Source organism: Leiobunum rupestre, chromosome 5 (genome assembly GCF_980474605.1).
Source record: "Leiobunum rupestre chromosome 5, qqLeiRupe1.1.hap1, whole genome shotgun sequence".
Taxonomy (NCBI): Eukaryota; Metazoa; Arthropoda; class Arachnida; order Opiliones; family Sclerosomatidae; genus Leiobunum; species Leiobunum rupestre.
Window position 1 is genome coordinate 69,058,930 of NC_143388.1, and position 22,014 is coordinate 69,080,943.

General features: G+C 37.0%; 1 protein-coding gene across 1 annotated transcript in view; it reads right to left on the reverse strand.

The window, feature by feature from the left end:
* The window catches only part of LOC149945687 (cubilin-like), a 35,453-nt gene that overhangs the window by 11,772 nt on the left and 1,667 nt on the right, over window positions 1–22,014 (reverse strand). Inside the window, exons 3-13 of the mRNA XM_090176677.1 lie at window positions 20,209–20,460; window positions 19,139–19,264; window positions 14,326–14,601; window positions 12,669–13,049; window positions 10,108–10,557; window positions 7,664–7,835; window positions 5,813–6,096; window positions 5,602–5,727; window positions 1,843–2,106; window positions 1,205–1,321; window positions 236–517 (exon numbers count right to left, since the gene is read on the reverse strand). Of these exons, the coding sequence (XP_090032803.1) occupies window positions 236–517; window positions 1,205–1,321; window positions 1,843–2,106; window positions 5,602–5,727; window positions 5,813–6,096; window positions 7,664–7,835; window positions 10,108–10,557; window positions 12,669–13,049; window positions 14,326–14,601; window positions 19,139–19,264; window positions 20,209–20,460 (2,730 nt within the window). The remainder of the gene's footprint in view (window positions 1–235; window positions 518–1,204; window positions 1,322–1,842; window positions 2,107–5,601; window positions 5,728–5,812; window positions 6,097–7,663; window positions 7,836–10,107; window positions 10,558–12,668; window positions 13,050–14,325; window positions 14,602–19,138; window positions 19,265–20,208; window positions 20,461–22,014) is intronic.

The window sequence follows — 22,014 nt, forward strand, 5'->3', positions numbered from 1 at the left end:
TGTAGATTTTCTTTTAGAGTTTGTTGTTTTGTTGTCAACCCGGAATTTTTCATCATCTTGGATTTTTGATGTTTCTATGTATTTGTGGAATTCTTCGAAAATTGGTGTATTTGTTGATATTTTCACGGTTTTTAGGGATCATTTAAAGTAATTGCCCTCTCAATAATAGATGCGTAAAATTAGGCGTTATTTGCCTAGAATCAAAGCAGAATCAAAGCAATTTGAATATACTCACTCGTGTGTCCTTCGAGCTGATCACCGCAATAGCGAACTCCGTTAATTTCAACGTAATCTTCGTAACAAACGAGCGAAGATCCGCCTGATGGTTTTAGTTCGAAGGTCGTGAAGGTCAGCTCCACGTTACAGAATTCCGGCAGAGCCTCAATTTTGTATTTGCACATGGTGTTTGGAGGGTACGAATTCGGATAATTCAAGCTGCTGAATCGGCCACTTTCCCGTCTAAACGAGTGAATGCAGGGCGCCGTTGGAATTTCAGGAATGGCTGGTTGCGGTTTCACTGAAATCGAAAAGATAGCTCGCTGTAATAATTTAAATGGTGCTTTATAGAATACTATTAAATTATATGAAGGAACTTCATATTACTTTTTTGAAAATAAAATTTCCCAAATTTGAGATATGTATAAAGCATTTCATTTCTTTCAAATCAGTTTTTGGGGCAGTCTATCTGACCAAGAATTGATCTATTTATATATAGAGATAATGTTTATTTTCCGTCAGTCACGACGCATCACGAACCAGGGGAATCAACGAAGGGGGGAGGAAATGGAAAAATAGGCTTTCTTATTTAACGCGTCACTCATGCCGATACACGTATATTACGTCAATCGCGTCAAGAGGACGTAATATTTAGGGAGCCAATAATGCGCCACTTGGAATTGATTGAATTTTAAGGGGAGGGGCCAGGTTATGATCCTAGAGCGCCCTACAGTAACCGATGGAGGCTGATTTTTCGGGGGTCACGTGCCGAAAGTGGGTTTTAGATTAGTTACTAAACCGTCAATCGGAGAGCTCACTGAATTCAAATCTAGGGTACGGAGTTCTATATGTTCTTTGATCTGATTTATTGAAAAAAACACGTTCCTTTTTTCTAATTTTTGGGATGTCTTGCAAATTGCATTAGAATATTTCTTTTTGTAGGTATAGCAGACGAAGTTTGAGAAATTTTAGTATGAATGTCTATTACCTGATGGTGTGCTCGAACAATCAATCTGTCGGATTCTCAAAAGAAAGCCTGGTCCATTTTTCCTCGAATTAGAATGAAATCTGATCACTTTCTCGTACGGTAGAAATTCGAACGTCCCTGGAAGGAAAATTTCGAATATTTTAATGTGATTGTCATCGTCAACTCAATTATTTACTGCATTTTTTAATATTATTAGCGGAAGAACTACTGAATTTTGTCTCACTTGTAATTGTCGTACTTGGTTAAGTTACGAAATATCTCTTATCGTATCTTTTTACTGAATTTTTGCCTTTATTAAGCCACGTTCACACTAGGCACTTTGGAACCGTTTTAAAACGGTTTCGAACGATTAATTTGTAAAATTTTGCTTTCTCAAGTATTTATCGTATGGCTATTAATACAGTTAACAACGAAAATGTTCAATATTATCTTTCGAAACCGTTTAAAAACGGTTCCAAAGTGTTAAGTGTGAACACGGTTTATGCCAAGTTGAACTGTTGGTCTTACTGTGACTTATTTACTCCCTTTATGCCGTTCTTGGTAAAGTTCTTCATGATCTCTTATGGTCTCGATTTTACTTACATTTACCATTCTTCCCAAAGGTCCACTTTATCTCATAGTGTCTCTTATTCACTTACGTTTTGCCGTTCTTGGTAAAGTTCCGCAGTATCTCTTATTGTCAATTTCTAAGTAGTCGTTCCGGCAGCGGTCGCTGCTTTCAATAGAGAATGCGGCGAATTCCAACTCCAGAGCGCAGATGTTGGCGGAGTACTTCCTGATGGTGTACACGCAGTCCAAGTTCGAACGGTATGAACGCGGGTAGCCTTCGCTTCTTATGGCGAAGCGTTGTCCGGTGTAGACACGGTCGCATTTATTGGAGAGTGGCTGCGTTGATGGATAATCTACAAGATGGAAATGAATCAAATTTCATTCAAAGTCTAATTATTTTCATCAACTAATTTATTGGAGAGGGGCTGCGTTGATGGATAATCTACAAGATGGAAATGAATCAAATTTCATTCAAAGTCTAATTATTTTCATCATCTAATTTATTGGAGAGGGGCTGCGTTGATGGATAATCTACAAGATGGAAATGAATCCAATTTCATCCAAATTCTAATTATTTAATAATAATAATAATAATCAGCTAGGCTAATACCCAAGGCACCACCCTAGGCCTAAGTCATCGAGCGACTTTTAAAGCCTTTAATTCAGGTGGCCGGGTTACACTGCGTAGGAGGGTGGTGGCAAGCCCTGCAAGCCACGCGAGCCAACAGCTCCCTACACTAACTATTACCGTTAACCTCAACAAGTTTTTATGGAAGGGGAAACCGAAGATATCGGGGGAAAACCCCTTAAACCAGTGGGGAGAGTTGTTCCGAGTTTTCACCCAGTGCCACAAGTTGGAATCGAACCCGGCTCCTCTTGCTGCGAGGCGAAAGTGCTAACCACTCCGCCACCCCAGCATCTAATTTATTGGAGAGTGGCTGCGTTGATGGATAATCTACAAGATGGAAATGAATCAAATTTCATCCAAAGTCTAATTATTTTCAGCATCTAATTTATTGGAGAGTGGCTACGTTGATGGATAATCTAATTTTTTATATGGCTATAGTAAAAAATCCTTAAAGCCCTATAGTGGCTTTATGGATAGATATTACTAACACGATGTCACGGACATTTAGGTACACCACAACCCTTCTGTTGTATTAATTATATTTTATTATTATATTTAAATTTAAACAAATTTTCAATAATCTTGTACATTAATTGAATAAACCCCCGATCAATTTGATCGAAAATGAATTTTTCTAGATACCTGGTTTTGGAAATAAGGAAGTGAAACGCAAACACGTTTATTCAAATTAATTTTTAGTTAAAACGAATTTTTTGAGTTACCAGGTCTTGTAAGTAAGGTAGCGAAACGCAAACACGTTAATTTAAATTAATTTTTGATAAAATTCCTCTTGGGTTTATACAAGATGATTGGAAATTTTTTCTAATTTTAAATTAATATTTAAAATGTCGTAAATTCCTCGGGGGTGGGATTGTGTGTACTTCAATGTTAGTGACATCTTGTTCATTTCAAATTAATAAGCTAAGCTAATACCCAAGGAACCACACAGGATTAAATCAGCTAGTGATTTGGTGGGGTGCCGGAGTGGTTAACAATTTCGCCTCGCCGCAAGAGGAGCCTGGTTCGATCCCTGCATGTGGCACTGGGTGAAAACTGGGAACCACTCCTTCTGCGTTGAGTTTGCAAGCTCTCTCCCCACTGTGTAAAGGGGTTTTCCCTCGAGTACTTCGGTTTCTCCTTTCCATAAAACTTGTAGAATTTAACGGTAATAGCAAGCATGGAGGGCTTGCCACCACCCTCCTACGCATTGTAAACCAGCCACCTGTTTATAGGCATTAAAAGTAGCTGGATGACTTGGGCCTAAGGTGGTGGGCCTTTGGCATTAGCCTAGCGGATTATTATTATTGATTATTATTAAAGTAAATTAATGGTGGGTGGGATTAATTGCGTAGGATGATGGTGACACGTCCTTCAAGTCACATGAGCCAGAGCTCAGCTCTCTACACTTCCAATTACCGATAAACTCACAAAATTTTAATGAAAAGAGAAAGAGCTCAGGTGAAATCCCCAAAGGCTGGGATCGAGGGGCGAGAATGGTAATCACTTCGGGTGGGGTGCATTTGGCCGACTTCTCATTAGGCCGACTACTCATTTGGCCGACTACCCTTTTAGCCAAAATTTGCGTCAGCCACATGAGCAACCCATTTGGCCGACTACTCATTGGTCCGACTGCTCATTGGTCCGACTGCTCATTGGGCCGACTGCTCATTGGGCCGACTGCTCATTTGGCCGACTGCTCATTTGGCCGACTGCTCATTGGGTCGACTGCTTATTGGGTCGACTGCTCATTGGGTCGACGGCTCATTGGGTCGACTGCTCATTGGGCCGACTGCTCAGTCGGTCAGATGAAAGGCTTATTTGGTCGACTGTTATACTATAGCCAGTCCCATACTATGTCTTTAGTGTTAGGTTGACTTAAAGAACGGGAAATGTATTCTAAGTGTTGGCGCGTAACGAGGCCACGCACTCGCTTCGCTCGAGCGCTGGGGTGCCGGACCGGCGCCCCCCAGCCCCGTTCTCTATAACCAAGCTGGACCTTCTAGAACGCAGCCTAGAAGACAGTACCTAGCTAAACGCACCTAGTATCGTTCAACCCTACTACTGATGGTCGCACTCTTGACGCAAGCCACTCAACCCAGCAGAAGGAGCAGCAATGGGTGGACCAATCCCCACTTCGCACACAGCAGTGGGAGTAAGAGTGGATAGTAGCAACTCCAGCCGACACCCTATCTACGTAGGAAAAGAGTCAAACACTTTGGAGAGTGCTCCTAAAGGGGAACGATGAGCACACAGCAGTCCAAGTAACCCGGCACAGCTGGCACTGGAGATCCCAATGTGAATCCAAAAGGCCGGTAAAAAGGACCGCCGTGCCCTCATACGGAGGCCCGCCACCCCACAGCAGGCTACCCAATCCGCCGAGGCGGCCAGTTTGCACGGACCCTCTCCGTAAGCCTGAGCCGAAGCTCAGTATCCAGCCCAAACCTGACCGAAGTCGGAGGTGGAGATAGGACCATTTGATCAGAGCTAACATCTCCCAGTGCGCCACCGCCCTCATTGGTTACAAGAGCCGGACCCGACTCCCCGGTTAAGCCACCAGTTATTGCACACTCTAACCCATTTAGGGCCCGGCCAAATGAGCAGTCGGCCAAATGAGCAGTCGGCCAAATGAGCAGTCGGACAAATGAGCAGTCGGCCAAATGAGCAGTCGGCCAAATGAGCAGTCGGCCAAATGAGTAGTCGGCCAAATGAGCAGTCGGCCAAATGAGCAGTCGGCCAAATGAGCAGTCGGACAAATGAGCAGTCGGACAAATGAGCAGTCGGCCAAATGAGTAGTCGGCCAAATGAGCAGTCGGCCAAATGAGTAGTCGGCCAAATGAGCAGTCGGTCAAATGAGCAGTCGGCCCAATGAGCAGTCGGCCCAATGAGCAGTCGGCGTAACGTGTATTTTGTGGTCGGCCATATGAGAAGTCGGCCGAACGAAACTCTCCCATCACTTCGCCACCCTTCTCATGACCCACCCTTGGGTCAAATCGATACACTGAAATGTTAGCATTTTTGTACAATCATTTATTCTAAGCTGGCGTAGAATATTTTCGTTGCCATGATAACGAGTTTATAATCGGACATGACATTTTGCCTCGTGATCAATATGACGCGGAATAATGTTATGGTAGCTATTTTAAGGCCGGGCTTAGCTACGACAAATGCCTACGAGGCTACGACGCTACGAGCAAGCTGCGAATTGCAATTTAAATCTCACCCGATGGTCCCGGCGAAGTCCCTCTGCAGGACAGTTGCTTCAATTTGATAAGAAAACCATCCCTCGAAGACGCAGCGTCCGAATGAAAAGTTATAACTTTCTGTCGGTTTCTAAAATCGTATATTCCTAAAAATAAACGTTAAGATTTACAAACAAAAGAACCAGAAATAAATTAACTGCAATTTTTTATTTTTTAAAATAACAAGCGTACTTGTGGTGTTTGTCGCTAGAGTGCCGCAAAGTCGTTCTCCTTCGATTAAGAGGTAGTCGTATTCGCAGCCGGAACTGGACTCCACGTCGAACTTGACAAGTTGCACTTTTAGCTCGCAGATGTTTGGTGACGCTTTGATGACGACGAAACTGCAGTTCAGGTTGTTCGGGTATTTCCTGGGGTACGAGGGACTCTTAATTTCGGCTTCTCTGTCTCTGATGTACTGACGACACACCTTCGGTGGTGGTTTGTTAACGTATGTCGTTGGGGGCGTGTACGTAGGTCTACAAATAAAAGTGTTAAGTAACGCAATTAAACTAGTGACCAAAGGCGAAATATAGTCGGTAGCTTAAAACGCCATCTACATTCGTTCAACCGAATATTTGGCAAGTAATTTCAATAATTTATTATTCATTTAATTAATTGTTATTGTTTTATATATTAATTTCATTCTTAAATTACGCTATTAAGTTTAACCTCTAGCCTCACTCCGAATTCCAAGAACAAACAACGAAAAAACATTCTAATTACTGTCATGCTAAACCTGGGCGCAAATTTGTAAATATCCAAGGACCGTTCTAAATTTGGCAATTTTGTCAACCTAACGAAATTTATGAAATTTATCTTTGTATAAGAGTATAGTTCCTACGCATCATAGATGGCACCTAACTATAAATATTTCAATTTAGAATAGCGATATTTTAATCTGCGATAACAAGAAAGAACAACGTAGAAGTCTACACGATAATTAGCTCTTATACAGCTGGATTCGCATCTTTTTAGCAGAGGCTTTGTGATTTATCGCCGCTTTAAAAGACAAAAATCCACCAGTATTTGAGCTTATCACATTGCCCGTCACCTCGATCGATGTAAACTGGAAACCGTAATCTAGGAGGATGGATATTATGGAGTAGACTAGGTACTAAGACTTGGCGAAGTTAAACCATTGAACTTAATACAATATAGCGGAAATAGCAAGAATGTATTTATTTATACTAATTGAGAATGAATATTTCGAGACCAAGGTTCTTAAAAATGCTTAAGCGCACTGTGTCGAAACTATCGACGGACACGTTGAGGCCCTAACCACTTTACGCCAAGGGGGGGGGGGGGGTTGGCGGTCTTATTTTTGCGTCCTCGCAGCAGCGTTCATCGCGTCGAAAAATTTAATTTTTAAGAACCAATGAGATCGCAGTATTATTTGATTTTATTAAAGCGGAGGAGCAAACCAACGGGTGGAATTGGAGAAACGCTAAAAATAATCTCGACATATGCATTCTCCCTGAGTATAAATAAATACATTCTTGGAAATAGTTTGAACTTAAGAAAATATTTTCATCTGCTAGTTGGCATGCCACGTGTTTTTATAGTTTTAACAATGAAACACGGAAAAAGATTCAATTTAATTTTCCTTACTGTTTTTTTCCAAAAGTAAAAAAAGAGACAAATAATGGTAAATATATATTTATTAATTAGATATTAGAATATTTTGATACTAAAAGCAAACATTCAGCTTCCTCCACTAATTAAAATCAGTTTCCAATACTAAACCAAAGAAAAACCCGTTACTACATCTTATTTCGAACGTTTAGCAGACGAAATTATATTTTAATATATGATAATCTAGTAACACTGCCTGCCGTAAGACGGCTTCGTTAGCGTAGGTGCGACGGGGAGCCGGCTTTGGGGGAATACAGTTTTCCATTCCAGGATACGGGTCTTTCATATTCCTAGCCGTAACAACGATTTATAAAATGTAAACTATTATAAATATTTTAAGTGTTTCGATTTTTTTGACAGTATTTGAAGTAATATACTACCTTTAGCCACCTCAAACAAAAAAAAACCTACCTGGGTCGGCTGGTCGTCGTAGTGGGTCTCCTGGTTGGTTTGGTGGTGGGCTCGGGTGTCGTTTCATCTTCGCAATCTATCTGCCGGGCGCGGATTTTAAATCCAAAGTCGTAGTGCATATTATCGGAATGAAAGTATATTGTTTTCGTTGTTGAGTCGAAACTAAATGTTCCTGGAATAGAGATATTTTAGTAAGACGTAAATCAAGACACGAAACGATATATTCCATAAAGAAAAGTCATGTAACGGTATTAGAACAAGTGAAAAACTCAAATCTAAACTAAACATTTTGAGAAGCGATTTAATAAATGTGAATTATTTGAAATGCAATTCAAAAAGCTTTACATCAGGGATGGTTACTCTGAGGGGGTGGAGAGTTGGGTGGTCGCTCAGGGAAAGTAAAATTCGGGGAAATTAAGAAGCGCTTAATATTTTAGATTCGTGAGTCATAGATCAGTTTTTCGGTCGTTTAGGAAAAATATTTTACAGACCGTCGTTATATCCATACAAAACTAAGCTTGGTCCAGTTGTCAATTTACTCGATATACATTGACCCTGGCCGGTATTATTAGTAAGCTAAAAATATTAGAGTTTCAGCAACTCATTTCGGGCGTAAACGCGAACGTCTACATCTCTTCCCGACGTGTAGGTCAAAATTTCGTTCAGCAAAAATGGTTTGAAATTTTTTAAGGCCACGTTGCCACATGCACCCAATAAAACTACTTTTAGAAAAAAAAGGTTCACACAAAATTTTGTTTGCCGTACGACCTAACTAGTTTAAAGAAAATAACCTTTGTAGTTTCAATCGTCGTCTGCTTTTTCAAATGCCGGATTCCGGTGTTCCCAACGTTCCCAACGTCGAATATTTTTTCGAATCTGGCATTGACGTTCGCGTTTACGCCTTGAAATGGGTTGCTGAAACTCCTTTATTAGGCTAAATTTTTATTGCGCAATTAAAATTGGTTTTGAAATTTCTTTATATAGTATTATTAGTAAATTTAGGTTTATATCTATATATATCTTATTTGAGACTTCTATGTGTAGTATAGTATGTATCTAAGCTATCTATAGTATCGTCTAGCTATCATTATATAATTAATGTGTTCTACTCTACCTAAATATGAATAAAATGCTTAAAATCATTTGACATTCTATGGAAAACTAAAAATCGTCTATGAATAGTGCCTCCACGGCCAACTTTGATCACGCGCTACAGCGGCCAACCCAATCGTTGAGGTTTCTATGTTAACTTATGAGCAAAAGATACGTGCATGGTTTGAGCGGAATATTATTTTTCAAATAGTTTTTGCATTGAAGCCAATATAAAAACGAGTGTGACACTGAACTCCAACAGGTTATAGTACAGTTTATAGGGGGAAAATCCTTGCTTTGTAGCACGAGAGAACAAAGTTGGACGTGGTGCCTCTGAATAGTTTTCGCCCAGAGCCTTTGAAGACCTAAGCTCGGCCATGGAGATGGTCAATTATCTAGCTTTGATGAGGATGTGTCAGTTTGTTAAGTAATTTTTGGTTTTCGGAAAACATTGGTAAGATTATAGCCTATTGGTTTCCTGCTTCTTAGCCTTGGAGTGCACCCACTTATAGTTTATTTACCGCTATACCCTACTTTAAAAAGGTTTAGATTCAGAATAAAATTGGTTTAAAAAACCAACGTTTCGGTGAAACAATTCACACACGATATTCACATGTCTTGTGTAACTATTCCCACAAGATATTCACATGTCTTGTGTAACTATTCACACAAGATATTCACATGTCTTGTGTAACTATTAACACAAGATATTCACATGTCTTGTGTAACTATTCACACAAGATATTCACGTCTCGTGTAACTATTCCCACAAGATATTCACATGTCTTGTGTAAGTATTCACACAAGATGTTCACATGTCTTGTGTAAGTATTCACATAAGATGTTCACTTGTCTTGTGTAAGTATTCACACAAGATGTTCACATGTCTTGTGTAAGTATTCACACAAGATATTCACATGTCTGAAGTATGAAGAGTCGTTCCTACGAATGTGTTTATTTAAAATAGTTTACGATTCGTTATTCCCTTCTAAAATATTAAATGCATGTTAATGTAATAAATACTCGGTGAGCCATCTTTCGGTCCGCAATTGGCCTTCACTGCATTACGTCTTCCAAAATCGGAACACCAGGAATCCATACCTCTACTTGGAATGCTTATCCAGCCGTATCGCGTAAAGTAAGATCTGCCGATTATGGCCCCGTCTACGAAAGAAAAAATCCCCTCTGGCCGCGCTCTCCTCTCACGTAGTTGTTTGTTAATTTAACATAGTGACGTCAAAAATCACACTGAGACGAAAATTTGCAGTGATATGCGTTCCAAGTAGAGGTATGAATTGTTGGGAACACTTATTAAAAAAATTAAAATTGGAATGCAAATTGTTGTGACTAACTTTTAGCTCTTCTCGGAACCTTTCCACAAAATCTGTTATTGTCAACTTCGAAGTAGTCGGCGACACAGTTCTCGTCTTCTTCCAGTTTGAAGTCATCGAATGTTAATTCCAGGGCGCACACACCCAGAGAGTTCTTGATCACCAAGTATCGGCAGTCGATGCCCTCTGGATAGCTATCGGGGTAAGAGTTACTCTGCAGTATGAATTCTTTTTCGGTGAAGACGGCGTCGCAGGATTCTGGAACTCGAAGCCCAGATGAGAGCGTGGTGATCAATGGCGTGGTGATCAATGGCGCGGTGGTGCTGTATGGCGTATTGGTTGTTCGAAATGGCGGATTAGTGCTAGTTTGGCACGGAATTTGTCGTACGGTAATGTGAAATCCTTTACTGGTGATATTTCCATCCGTATGGAAGAGAAGTCTCAATTCGTTACCCTTGAATTCGTACGATCCTAGGTTGCAAAGGTGAAAGATTAGGACAACCATACACAGTTAGAAAAAAGAGTTTGATTATAAACCCCCAAGGTTCTTAAAAAAAATTCCACATATTCAAACCCTCCAAAACCCTTTAACGGAAATTTTCAAACCCACAATGAGCACTTTTATGATTATAAATTGAACTATTAGAAACCCTTTAAAAACTTCCAAGGGTTTGCAACAAAACCCCGTAAATACAGACAATCGACACAACACGGTTTATATTTAAACTCTTTTCAAACCCTTTAAACACTTCCTAGGGTTTGTATTTATAGATTAAATTAAAATTAATTAATTTAATTTACGACTTTATAACAAATTTTGGCGATTGCAACGGGTGCGTTTCGAACCCAAGCCCCCTAGCACGACAGGTGGGCGTTTTACCACAGAACCACCGAAAGATGGATGATTGCAACGATGTTTATAGAGAAACCATTTTGGGGAAAGTCCGTCTTCCTTTACGTTTTATGAAATTATTATACGGCTTGATATCAAATTTTGGCGTAGATGGCGTGAGATAGTTTTCAAACTTGCAGGGTTTGAAAAAGGTTTTAAAAAGTGATAAATTATTATTTTTTTTCTATAGGTTCTTAAATTGGAATCCTAAGGGTTTTCCACTGACCTAAAGTGGTTTCCTTTAAACATGTAAACCCTTTTCAAACCATGCAAGTTGCCAAAACAAACCTTAAGGGTTTATAATCTTTTCCTAAACCTTTTTTAAACCCAAAGCAAAGCCTAATAAAACCCATGGAAACCCTTTTTTCTAACTGTGTATCTCCATCGTAAACAAAGTAAATTCAAATTAAATATTTTGAACATATAGAGAAATACGGCTTAGGAGGTTTGCAAAGGCTTGGGAGGTTTGCAAGTTCAATATGCGTAGTTGATGATTAATGAAATTAAAAACGACTTCGTTATATTTGTATATTTAATAAAATATTTATGATATTTACAATGAAAGTCCGACTAGTTTCGTCGTGCCTAGCATGACATCTTCATTAATCATAGAGAAATACATGTATGGGTAATGTTATAGAAAATATATAAACATAATTTCTCGGGTGATATTGGCGTCAAAAAAAGTCAAAAAAGATGGCTAAAGTGGACCATTTACATGTTTATAAAAAATGTATATACATTTATATAAAATCATTCGTTTGCATGTGGTTCTTTATGCATTAGGGTGTTTAAAAAAATGCAAATATCGAAATATTTTGGTGCACATGGATTTTCTTGTTCATTTTGGTGGGAAAATGACCCACGAAAAATTGTACGTAAATTCATAAATATTTAGGTCTGCCTCAACGAGCTGAAGTTTTACCAATTATGTCACTCAAATACTTTAATTGAATGAAATATTTAATATTTATTACTTATTTAAGTTTACACAGGGTTTATTATAGTAATAAGTACCGGTACACAATAAAATAATTGGCAGAAATCCCCATAACTCCAGGTCCTAACTGTTGATTTTCAGCAGTTATGACCTGGTTTTGTGGGGCTTTCTGCCAAATATATATTTTGGGTCATGTTCTCATCAAAATGAACAAGAAAATCCATGTGCACCAAATCATTTCGATATTTGAATTTCTTTGAACCACCCTATTATGCATGGCTTCCATTCTTGTTAAAATTCAACCGAGGGAAATATTTTAAGAAATCAACTTTTTTATAAAACCTTTTTAAGGACCTAAATGGAAAATGTAATCGCCCGTGATCCTGGTCTAAGAGCTCTTTCAAAATATAAACGAAACCTCAACTTTCTATCCTTACAAAGTTTCCATAAAATGAACTAATATTGCGCTTTTTAATATTTCGTCCATTATTTGGATTTTAAACCCAAAGAATGAGAGAATTGGCTTCATGTGAAAGCTAGAGTGCACATTATTTGGCGCTCCGGAAAAATAATAATTTAAGCGCCTATAAAATGGATTGTAAAATATCAGAAAACGCCATTTTCGAAGTATTTCACCTTAACCAGATTTCAAAATGTAGAAATATTTTCAGTCGTTTATAAGGTATACTAATTATATAACGTAAGTGTTACAGTTTTGAGAGGAGTTTTGATATAAAATAAAATACTTGCTTTGCGTTCCTTCAGGTGTGCTCCCGCAGAGTTTGAAGTTATCGACTTGCAAGAAATCGTACTGGCAGACGTCGCCTGTTTGAATGGTGAAATCCACAAAAGTGATTTGTAAGCGACAGATATCAATAGCGGAATCCTTCGTTATCGTGTAGTGACAATTCAGGCCGTTTTCGTACTGCGTCGGGTATCCAGGACTTAAGATATCAGAATGAATGTCTTCGATCGTCTGATCACATTCTACCAAATTCTTTGACTCGGCGGGTGTTGTCGTTTCACCGACGCAGTCAATCTGATCCACTTTGGCCAGAAAGCCTGGGCGACCCGTTGTCGAATCCGAATGAAAACGTAGAACCTTTTGCGCTGATCGGAAATCGTACGTTTCTGTTTGATAAATAGAAATGGCATTATAATTAAGGTTGTGCCTTTGGTATTAGCCTAGCTGATTATTATTATTATTATTAGGTCAGTGAAATTTTTCAGTCTGTGTGGTACCAAACTAATAGAATTTATAAATTATATTAAAGTATGTCGTGTTACTGCAGTATTTAGTGCAATGAAAGATCTTTCAATTGATGTATCGAACACCCAATTTCGACCACATGAACTGGAGCTATTTGCATTTGGAAAGCTAGTGATTTGAGAGTGTTAAATGAAAAGTCGGCTAACCCATTGGATCAACCCTGAATGATTCGTCTGGTACCACCATTCGTGAGCGTATAACTTAAGAATAACAGAACACTAACTATTTGATATTCTACTATGTTTATGATATGGACAAAGAAATATAAGTAGATATAGAAATATGGAATTTGCTATAGATGAACGTAAATATGCAAGCGTCTGTGTGTACTGGTTCAGATCAGAACGGGACAGTTAGTTATATTAAATGATAGCAAAAGTATATAATATATCTCTTACGAAGGAAGTATCCATCTAACTTACAACAATAAAACACCCTCGTAGCAATATAAATATCAAAGCGATATTTCAGCCAAACTGAACATACCACTGGTATCCCTCACCAAAATAACTTCCTCCAATTACCAAATTTGGTTACAAATGGATTCATGACAAATCCAGTTTTAAATCAATTCGCTTTGGATAAAAAAAAAATTGAATTTCAAACATGTAATTGATCAAATATAACACATTTTGGATTGCGATTTTTGATCAAAGTAGAATTAGAATCTGCCCTACTTTTGGTAAAACATTTTATCAACTATTTTCGAAGGGTCTAACGGTGAAAAATTTAGAAATTAAAGTGCGTAAGCATATTTTACAATTTTAGTAAACCACCTCATTGAACCTGCGAAAAGTACATTCCTTAAACTTAAAATTAGCATATATTTCTGATTATATTTCTTTTAATAAGCGAGTTTCAATAACCGTACCGCTATCTATTGGCTTTAAAAATAACTATAAGAATTGTACTTTTTTATAACAAAGAGTACACTGAACTGACGTCGTATGTCACCGAGGTCACGCTGAGGTATGACCTACCAACGTCGTCTGCTTTTGCGTCTAATATGTGTCGAATATTATTGAAACTCGCTTATTGTTCATACATTTTGTAAATCGAAACATAAAGTTTTAATCTTAATATCTCTACTCCTAAGCCTATTTTCATATAATTATGCAAAGCAGTATGTAGTATCACTTGTGAATTCAGCAGGAAGCGTTCCACACAGCCGGTCGTTCTCATCCTCGATGAGCAAATAATCGTTTTGACACATTTGGTTGTCGTCGTCCGCTGCTGCTTCAACGTCGAAAGTGACAAACGTCACTTTTAATTTGCAAACGCTATCCGAAACCTTTGACACTACATATTTACAATCGATATCGTTAGGGTACATTTCGGGATGATTCGGACTTTCTAGAGTGAAACTCGAGTCTTTGTAATCCAAATCACAGGTGGACCTCGACGAAGAACTCTCTATTAGAAAAAAGCAAAATAATTAAAAAGTTTATTAAGAAATTTAGATATTACAACAAAATATTTTTTGTTTATTTATTTGCAGGCTGTGGTCTCGGAAAGAATTGAAGTCTAGGAAAACAACTTATGATACATTAACACTAAATTGTCAACTCGAATGTTATTAACAGTACCAAAATGCTGTATAACAACTACATGCACACAAAACTAAGTACAGTGTATGGTTATACTAAATCTGTAAACAGTGTCGTAATCAGTAACTACAGCCTCGTACCTTCTACGCAAATGACACCCTCTACTTAGATTCATCCAATAACCTCGACATACTCCATGCAAAAACAAATAATAAAATATCCATTTTTAATGACTGGTTTAAATCTAATCATCTTGAAGTTAACAAAGAAAAAACTATATATATGATTATAACTACTCGAAATAAACCCATGGGAAACAGTATATATAATATTAAAATGGATGGAGTTAACCTAAATAGAGTATCTGAAGCCAAATATCTAGGTCTGTGGATCGACAAATACCTTACATGGACAACACATATTAACAATATCGTAAAGAAAATTTCATTTAACATTTTTCTGCTAAGAAGAAATAGAGAATTATTTAACTGTAGCATTGTTCGCCAACTTTACTTTTCACTTATCTATACACATATATCTTTCTGTAGTTTTATTTGGGGGAATACTTCAGCAACCAATATAAATAGATTAGCGGTACTTCAAAAAAGAGCGATACGAGCTATAGACAAGGCCCCATATCTGGCACACACTGCGCCTATCTTTAAAAAATTAAATCTTATGACGATCAAGGAAATATATTATTATAATATGATGCTGTTTATTTACAAATCATTGAAAAACACAACTTTTAATATATTCCAATATAATTCTAATTTAGCGCATGGCTTAAGAAGTCAAAGGCTCCTAATAAACACACCTTCCCGAACCCTTATCAAATTAAACTCAATTTTTTACAACGGAATAAATCTTTTTAATTCTTTGGGCTTAACTGAACTCCCCAACGAACACCAATTTAAAAAAATAGCCAGAGATTTTGTTTCAAGGAAACTTAATTGGTAAAAACAAGCTTAAAATGCAAATTTATAAAAATTAACTTTAAATGTAACCCCGCAAAAAAATCAAATCTGTAAAACCTTAAATTAAATTCTGTGTAAACCTTAAAATCAACTCTGTGCATATTTTTAAAATCACCTATATGTAAACCTTAAAATCAACTCTGTGTAAACCTTAAAATCAACTCTGTGTAAACCTTAAAATCAACTCTGTGTAAATCTTAAAATCAACTTTGTGTAAATCTTAAAATCAACTTTGTGTAAACCTAAAATCAACTTTGTGTAAACCTTAAAATCAACTTTGTGTAAACCTTAAAATCAACTTTGTGTAAACCTTAAAATCAACTTTGTGTAAACCTTAAAATCAACTTTGTGTAAACCTTAAAATCAACTCTTTGTAAACCTTTAAATCAACTCGATAAAAACCTTAATGTTAACTTGTTAAAACCTAAATATAACGATGTAAATACCTTAAACATAGGAAAGTGGAAGCCAAGGCAAAGGAACAAACGATGTGACGACACTGGGAAAAGTTATTCTTCAAAAGGTAGGGAGAACTAAATTATTATTATTATTACTTTCGAAAACGGTCTATAAACTATAAACTCAAATATATCAGACCACAGATGGATCATTAAAATTTGGGGTCTCATTACAATAAATATCCTCAGTAGATCAAGTTTCATTCGAATCGGTAATTTTTACTACTTAATAGTGCGTGTTTTAAAAAACAAAATTTTAAAATTGTATAGTTTTTACATTTTTTTTTCTAAATTTGTAATTTAATTTTTACTATGATTGCTTTCAATCTGTTTTATACGTAATCGCTAAATTAATTAACGATAATTGTTGTCTTTTTGTCTTATTTTCCTTTTTTTCCGGTGCAACCCATGTGCGCCAATAAACTTTATTATTAATTTTATTTACTTTGCCTACGCTTATCTTCAATTAAATCATACGTAAGATAATCCCTCATAAGTATGACAAAAAGCATTTTCCTAATGAAACCTTGTTCATTTTTTATAAAACGTTAACTTCCTAACCTTATTTTATTTCCAACCTTAAATATGTATAACGTTACGTGTTATATGAAAAATCGTCTTCGTTTTTATTATTATTTTTTATTTTTTATTCTATTTTTATGTGTAAATGTGTAAATTTAATTTATTTTAACCCTTTTCTTAATTTATTTTAACCCTTTTCTTAATTTATTTTAACCCTTTTCTTAATTTATTTTAACACTTTCTTAATTTATTTTAACCCTTTTCTTAATTTATTTTCCCTTTTCATGTTGGTCTCAACCATGTGCGCCGGCTTGTTGGTACTGTTCTGACGCACACTAAACTTTATTATTATTATTATTTTAACTTAAATTACGTCACTTCCATATCCGAGATAGAGATTGGAAACGTAAGTTAGGGAAGCGGGTTTCTGGCTTCGAAAATCCATAGTTTAGCTCGTGCCTCACGATCACGTGATTTAGTTTATATGTTAACCTTTTCTTTGAGATTATAAGAATTTTCCATTTTCCGTGTGAAACAAAGTCTTATTTATTTGAATCAACTTATTTTATGTTGCGTAACAAGGACTGGCCAATACCGCCCACCTGGGATAAAGGTATTAAAATCGCTAGATGACTTGGGCCTTGGGTGGTGCCTCGCGTATTAGCCGTGCTGATTATTATTATACTCCGCGGCAGCGAAGTATATTTAGAGCTCATCTTTTTTCCCCATTTCCACCTCTGCTGCGCGTATATTGGCAATTTATCGGTTTGGTCGTGGAAGACGTCAACTCAGCTTGAGTGACTTTTAGGCCTTTTTTGGGTCACGCTCTAACCTCAACCACTTCTCATACTTTAATTCTGTAAACGAATTTAAAATCAGCGTGTTTCACTTCATAGGCCCGTCTTTTCACGATTTATAATTTAATCAATAACGCCGAGAAAATATAAGTTTTTGAAACCTGGAAATTAAGGTTTCGGAAAAAAGTTGCCAACTTGCCGACACAGCTTCGTTTTGACGGCGGGTTTAATGCCGCCGCTGCCGCGTGCCCGGCTGCCCGCGTGAAATGTTAATTTTCATATTCTAACATGTTTAAACACAGGGCCGTGCTTAGGGGTGGCGAGCTGGGCGGTCGCCCAGGGCCGCTAAAACTTTCCCATAGGGATGTATATACCGAAGCGCCGCTAAAATCACAATTGTCAGTTTCGCCCATGCATTTCGCCCGGGGCCGCGAGACCTCTAAGCACGGCCCTGTTTAAACATAATGATTTAAAACGAACAAATCTTCGATGATAAAAGGTAAATAAGATAGTTGGCTTTCATTTCAACCTAAGTTTTGTCACTTTACGGTATTTGGTAATTCTAAATCGATTTAAATAAAAGTTAGGTTAACATTTTGGGCCTTGGGTATTATCACTGCCATAATTTAGGAGCCCGACTTTTCGGAATTTCGCCTGGAATTCGGTAACAGCTTCATGGCGTATAGTCAATGTAAAAGCACCGTGATATCGAATACAGGGTACGGTACGTATTATCTTTGGTTGAACTAAACTATCAGTATTTTTTTAATGTTTTTGAATGCAAAACGACGGGCTGAGTATTTGCGCAGCAAAGGTAATAGGGTTTATGTGGTTGGACTAATTTAACAATATTTTTTTGAGTTTTAAATTATTTTTCTATGCAGGCCTTAGTTTGACACTTTTATTAGAGACACTACAAACATTTAATTTTTAATTTTAGAAAGCACTAATTTTTTAACAAATTATAAAATTGGGATGTAATTCTTGTAAAGCACCACGTCTCATAAATGGGCATATATTATAACAAAAACAGTTCTTCGAACTGAAAAAAACAGTTTTGAGCTCGTTAAATGTGCAGCCTTAAAGGGACATATATTATTTTTATTGTTGATTAATATGTAAAATTCATTGAAAGTATTAAAAAATATTCCTGTGAACAACATAATGACGTTATTCCGCCTATCAAATCACAGTCCACTGCTCCTCCAATTTTTAACACAAAATCTTTGATCCAGTTTTGCCCACAAAGGTATCCATATTTATATTTATTTTCTTCCCTACACATTTAACATAAAAATTTTAAAATTTATTATTATTTATTATTTATTTATTGCAATAATCTGCAACAAAAATAAAATAATAATAAGAATAAATTTTAAAATTTTTATGTTAAATGTGTAGGGAAGAAAATAAATTTAAATATGGATACCTTTGTGGGAAAAACTGGATCAAAGATTTTGTGTTAAAAAAATATATGTCCCTTTAAGGCTGCACATTTAACGAGCTCTAAACTGTTTTTTCAGTTCGAAGAACTGTTTTTGTTATAATTATTATTATTAATAAGGTCTCATTGAATTGGTTTATGGGAATTTTGCACAGAGGTACATTTCTAAGTAATTATGTAATATATGATTAAAAAGATATCTTACCAGTGGGTTCGAGAGGTTCAAAACAAGGCAACTGCCTGTAGTGTAACAGGAATCCTTTCCTCACTGAACTTCCGTCAGTTTTCAAAACTAATGTTATACTTCCTTTGTTTCCAAAGTTCAAAAGTTCTGAAAAACAGAAATGCTCTGTTTATATAGTTAATGCTTATTCACCAAGTACAATCAGGGCCGGTCTTAGGGCAAGGCGAGTGAGGCGACTGCCTAGGGCCCCGCGCTTCACAGTGTTTTCCGGGGGCCCCGCTTTCATTGTAAAACTATTTTTGGGCCCCTATTTCATATCTTGCTACCTCGGGCCCCGCACAGCGTAACGCCGGGCCTGAGTACAATTTGTTGACTCTTATCTTACTCTTAACTTTTGGGGCCCATGACTAATACTATTTGGGGCCTACCGAACTTTGGGTTAGTTGTCAAAACTTTTTTTTACCCATTTTTAATTTTAATTTAAATGGTTTTTATTTATTTTTTGATCAAATGTAAGTTTTAGATTTTTAATTTACGAAGTGCCATAATTGCATAAATAAAAACCATAGTATGACACAAGGAAATTTTAAGGCAAATACTTTTATCATGGTGTTGACAAGCAACGTCTAAAATGAGCTCTACAAAGTTGGCACTTTGTGAACCCTACTTTCTGTAATGTAATCGTTTCCGAGTGTTTTCTTCCCATTTAATGCAGAGGCTTACAGAAATTTAAAACGATTTTAAAATGAAAAGTTACTCTTATTTTAATAAACAATGATGAATTACTGACAAGAATAATTGAATTGTATATGTTTGAAATTTGAGACCTAAAATCATTTGGCGTGAAGTCCTGGAGGAGTTTTTCATTATCAACCTAACGTTTTCCGGGTATGAGCTAGTCTGAAGTAGAATTTGGCTGCGCAACTGGAATAAAGAAGCCCACAGAGAGTACTAAATTTATTGGTTATGAAAATTTTAATCCTTCTATGAATTTCTAAAGGTAATAGAAAAATTAATGGACAGGGCTATAAGTGTTATTTTTAAGGTTATAACGTTATTTTAACAAATGGGAAGGTTGGAATGAAACTCACGTCTTTGTCCGGAATAGCGATTACCGCAGAGTCGCCTGCCGTCTATCATGAGGTAGTCGGCTTCGCAATCTGGCGTATAGTGAATGTCGAAATCAAGGAAATCCAATTGAATTCGACACATTTGAGGGCTAAAGCGGTCGATGGTGTACGTGCAAATTAAGTTGTTTCTGTAGTCATCTGGATATCCGTAGCTGCTGATGTCTCCTTCTGGTCGATCGGTGCACACGGCGCAGGCTGGCGGCGGTGGCAATTCTGGAAGCAAATTCGTTGCTCGATTAATATCAAGTAAAATCGAAAATACGTGGTATAATTTACATCAATTTTGCTGCCCCAAAGCGTAAAACCCAATTGCCTGGTCTTATACACAGGGAATAAGGTTAATTGCAAATTGAAATTTATTTCAAGAACAGCGAAGAAACTACGACCAATTTGCTAGGCTAATACTAGGCTAATACCCAAGGCACAACCTTAGGCCTAAGTCATCAAGCGACTTTTGAAGCCATTAATTCACGTGGCCGGGTTAAATCAGTGGGGAGAGAACTTGCAAACTCAACGCAGAATGAGTCAGTTGCGATCTTAATCGAAAGGATGAATTCTAGAAAGAGGAAAGATATTATCATGCATTTATGGTTAACTGTCTGCGCGAATTTCCAATTTAACCGAATTACGGATGTAATTTTGAGGGTAACATTAGTTGAGAACCTGATTATAATCGTGGTATATACTCAATTGGGTCGTATTTAAAAGTGGACTGACATTTTTTTTGTAAATGCATGACAATATCTTTCGTCTTTGTGTAATAGAATGTTTCTCTTTCTAAGGTAGCAACTGACTAAATTGACAATTCTGGTAGGGATTCCATGTTTGGTACAAATTGAAAAAACCGTTAACTTGATCCATATAGTGATAATTGTAAGGTGAAACCCGGTCCAACTTCCCAAGGAATGATTAGGACCAGTTTCTGCCACTAGATGGAGTAAGATTTGTGCTAGGTTTTTATCACTATTCGGCCCCTCGGTCCATTTAAAACGAAGTAAACTCGAAGGTCCACTATAATGAGGGACATTTTTAAGAGCAGCCGCCAATTAGATAATTCCATTAAATATGAGGGTGTTAAACTATTTCCACTAATTGGAAAGCGGGTCGAAGGTCAAGCTTTTTCATTGCCCAATAGTATAGAAGATTAAAAGGCAATAACCTTTCATCCGCTTTCCCATTGTTAGAAATAACTTAATCACTCTAGTATTTAGTGCGCCATCTAAAAGGTGGCAGGTCTTTAAAATTTCCTTCATTGGCCGGACACTTTTCCAGTTAGGGATATTTTGATGTACATGTAGGGCAATGGCGGATGTGGCAATTGGGTGAACGATTAATTCATAAGTAAACGATATTTTGGTGTTGACTTCACTGTGGGAGACGTGTCGGTATTCATTGTAATAGCATTAAATCCATTTTACTGCCTGCGTAAAATTCACCAATAGTCTTCCACCCAGTTGTCGCATTCACCGAAAAGACGCGAACGAACGGAAAATTGAGTCTAAAATTTAATATTTAGGTTCTTATTATCAGAGGTTCCGGCTCACTGGTCCTATTTTCTTTAAAAACAAGTTTTAGTGAGTGCTAGCTAATTACCTGTTATTTGCAATATACTCCCTTTTATACTAGATGGGTTAAGAGCTCAATAGTTTGGAAAGTGTTGAATGAGGGCCTAAGTGGAAAATATAAATCGTCTTGACACTAGTCTAATATTTATGTAACCAAATAAAAGTATTTCGCACATATTTGGGATTTTTAAACAAAATAATG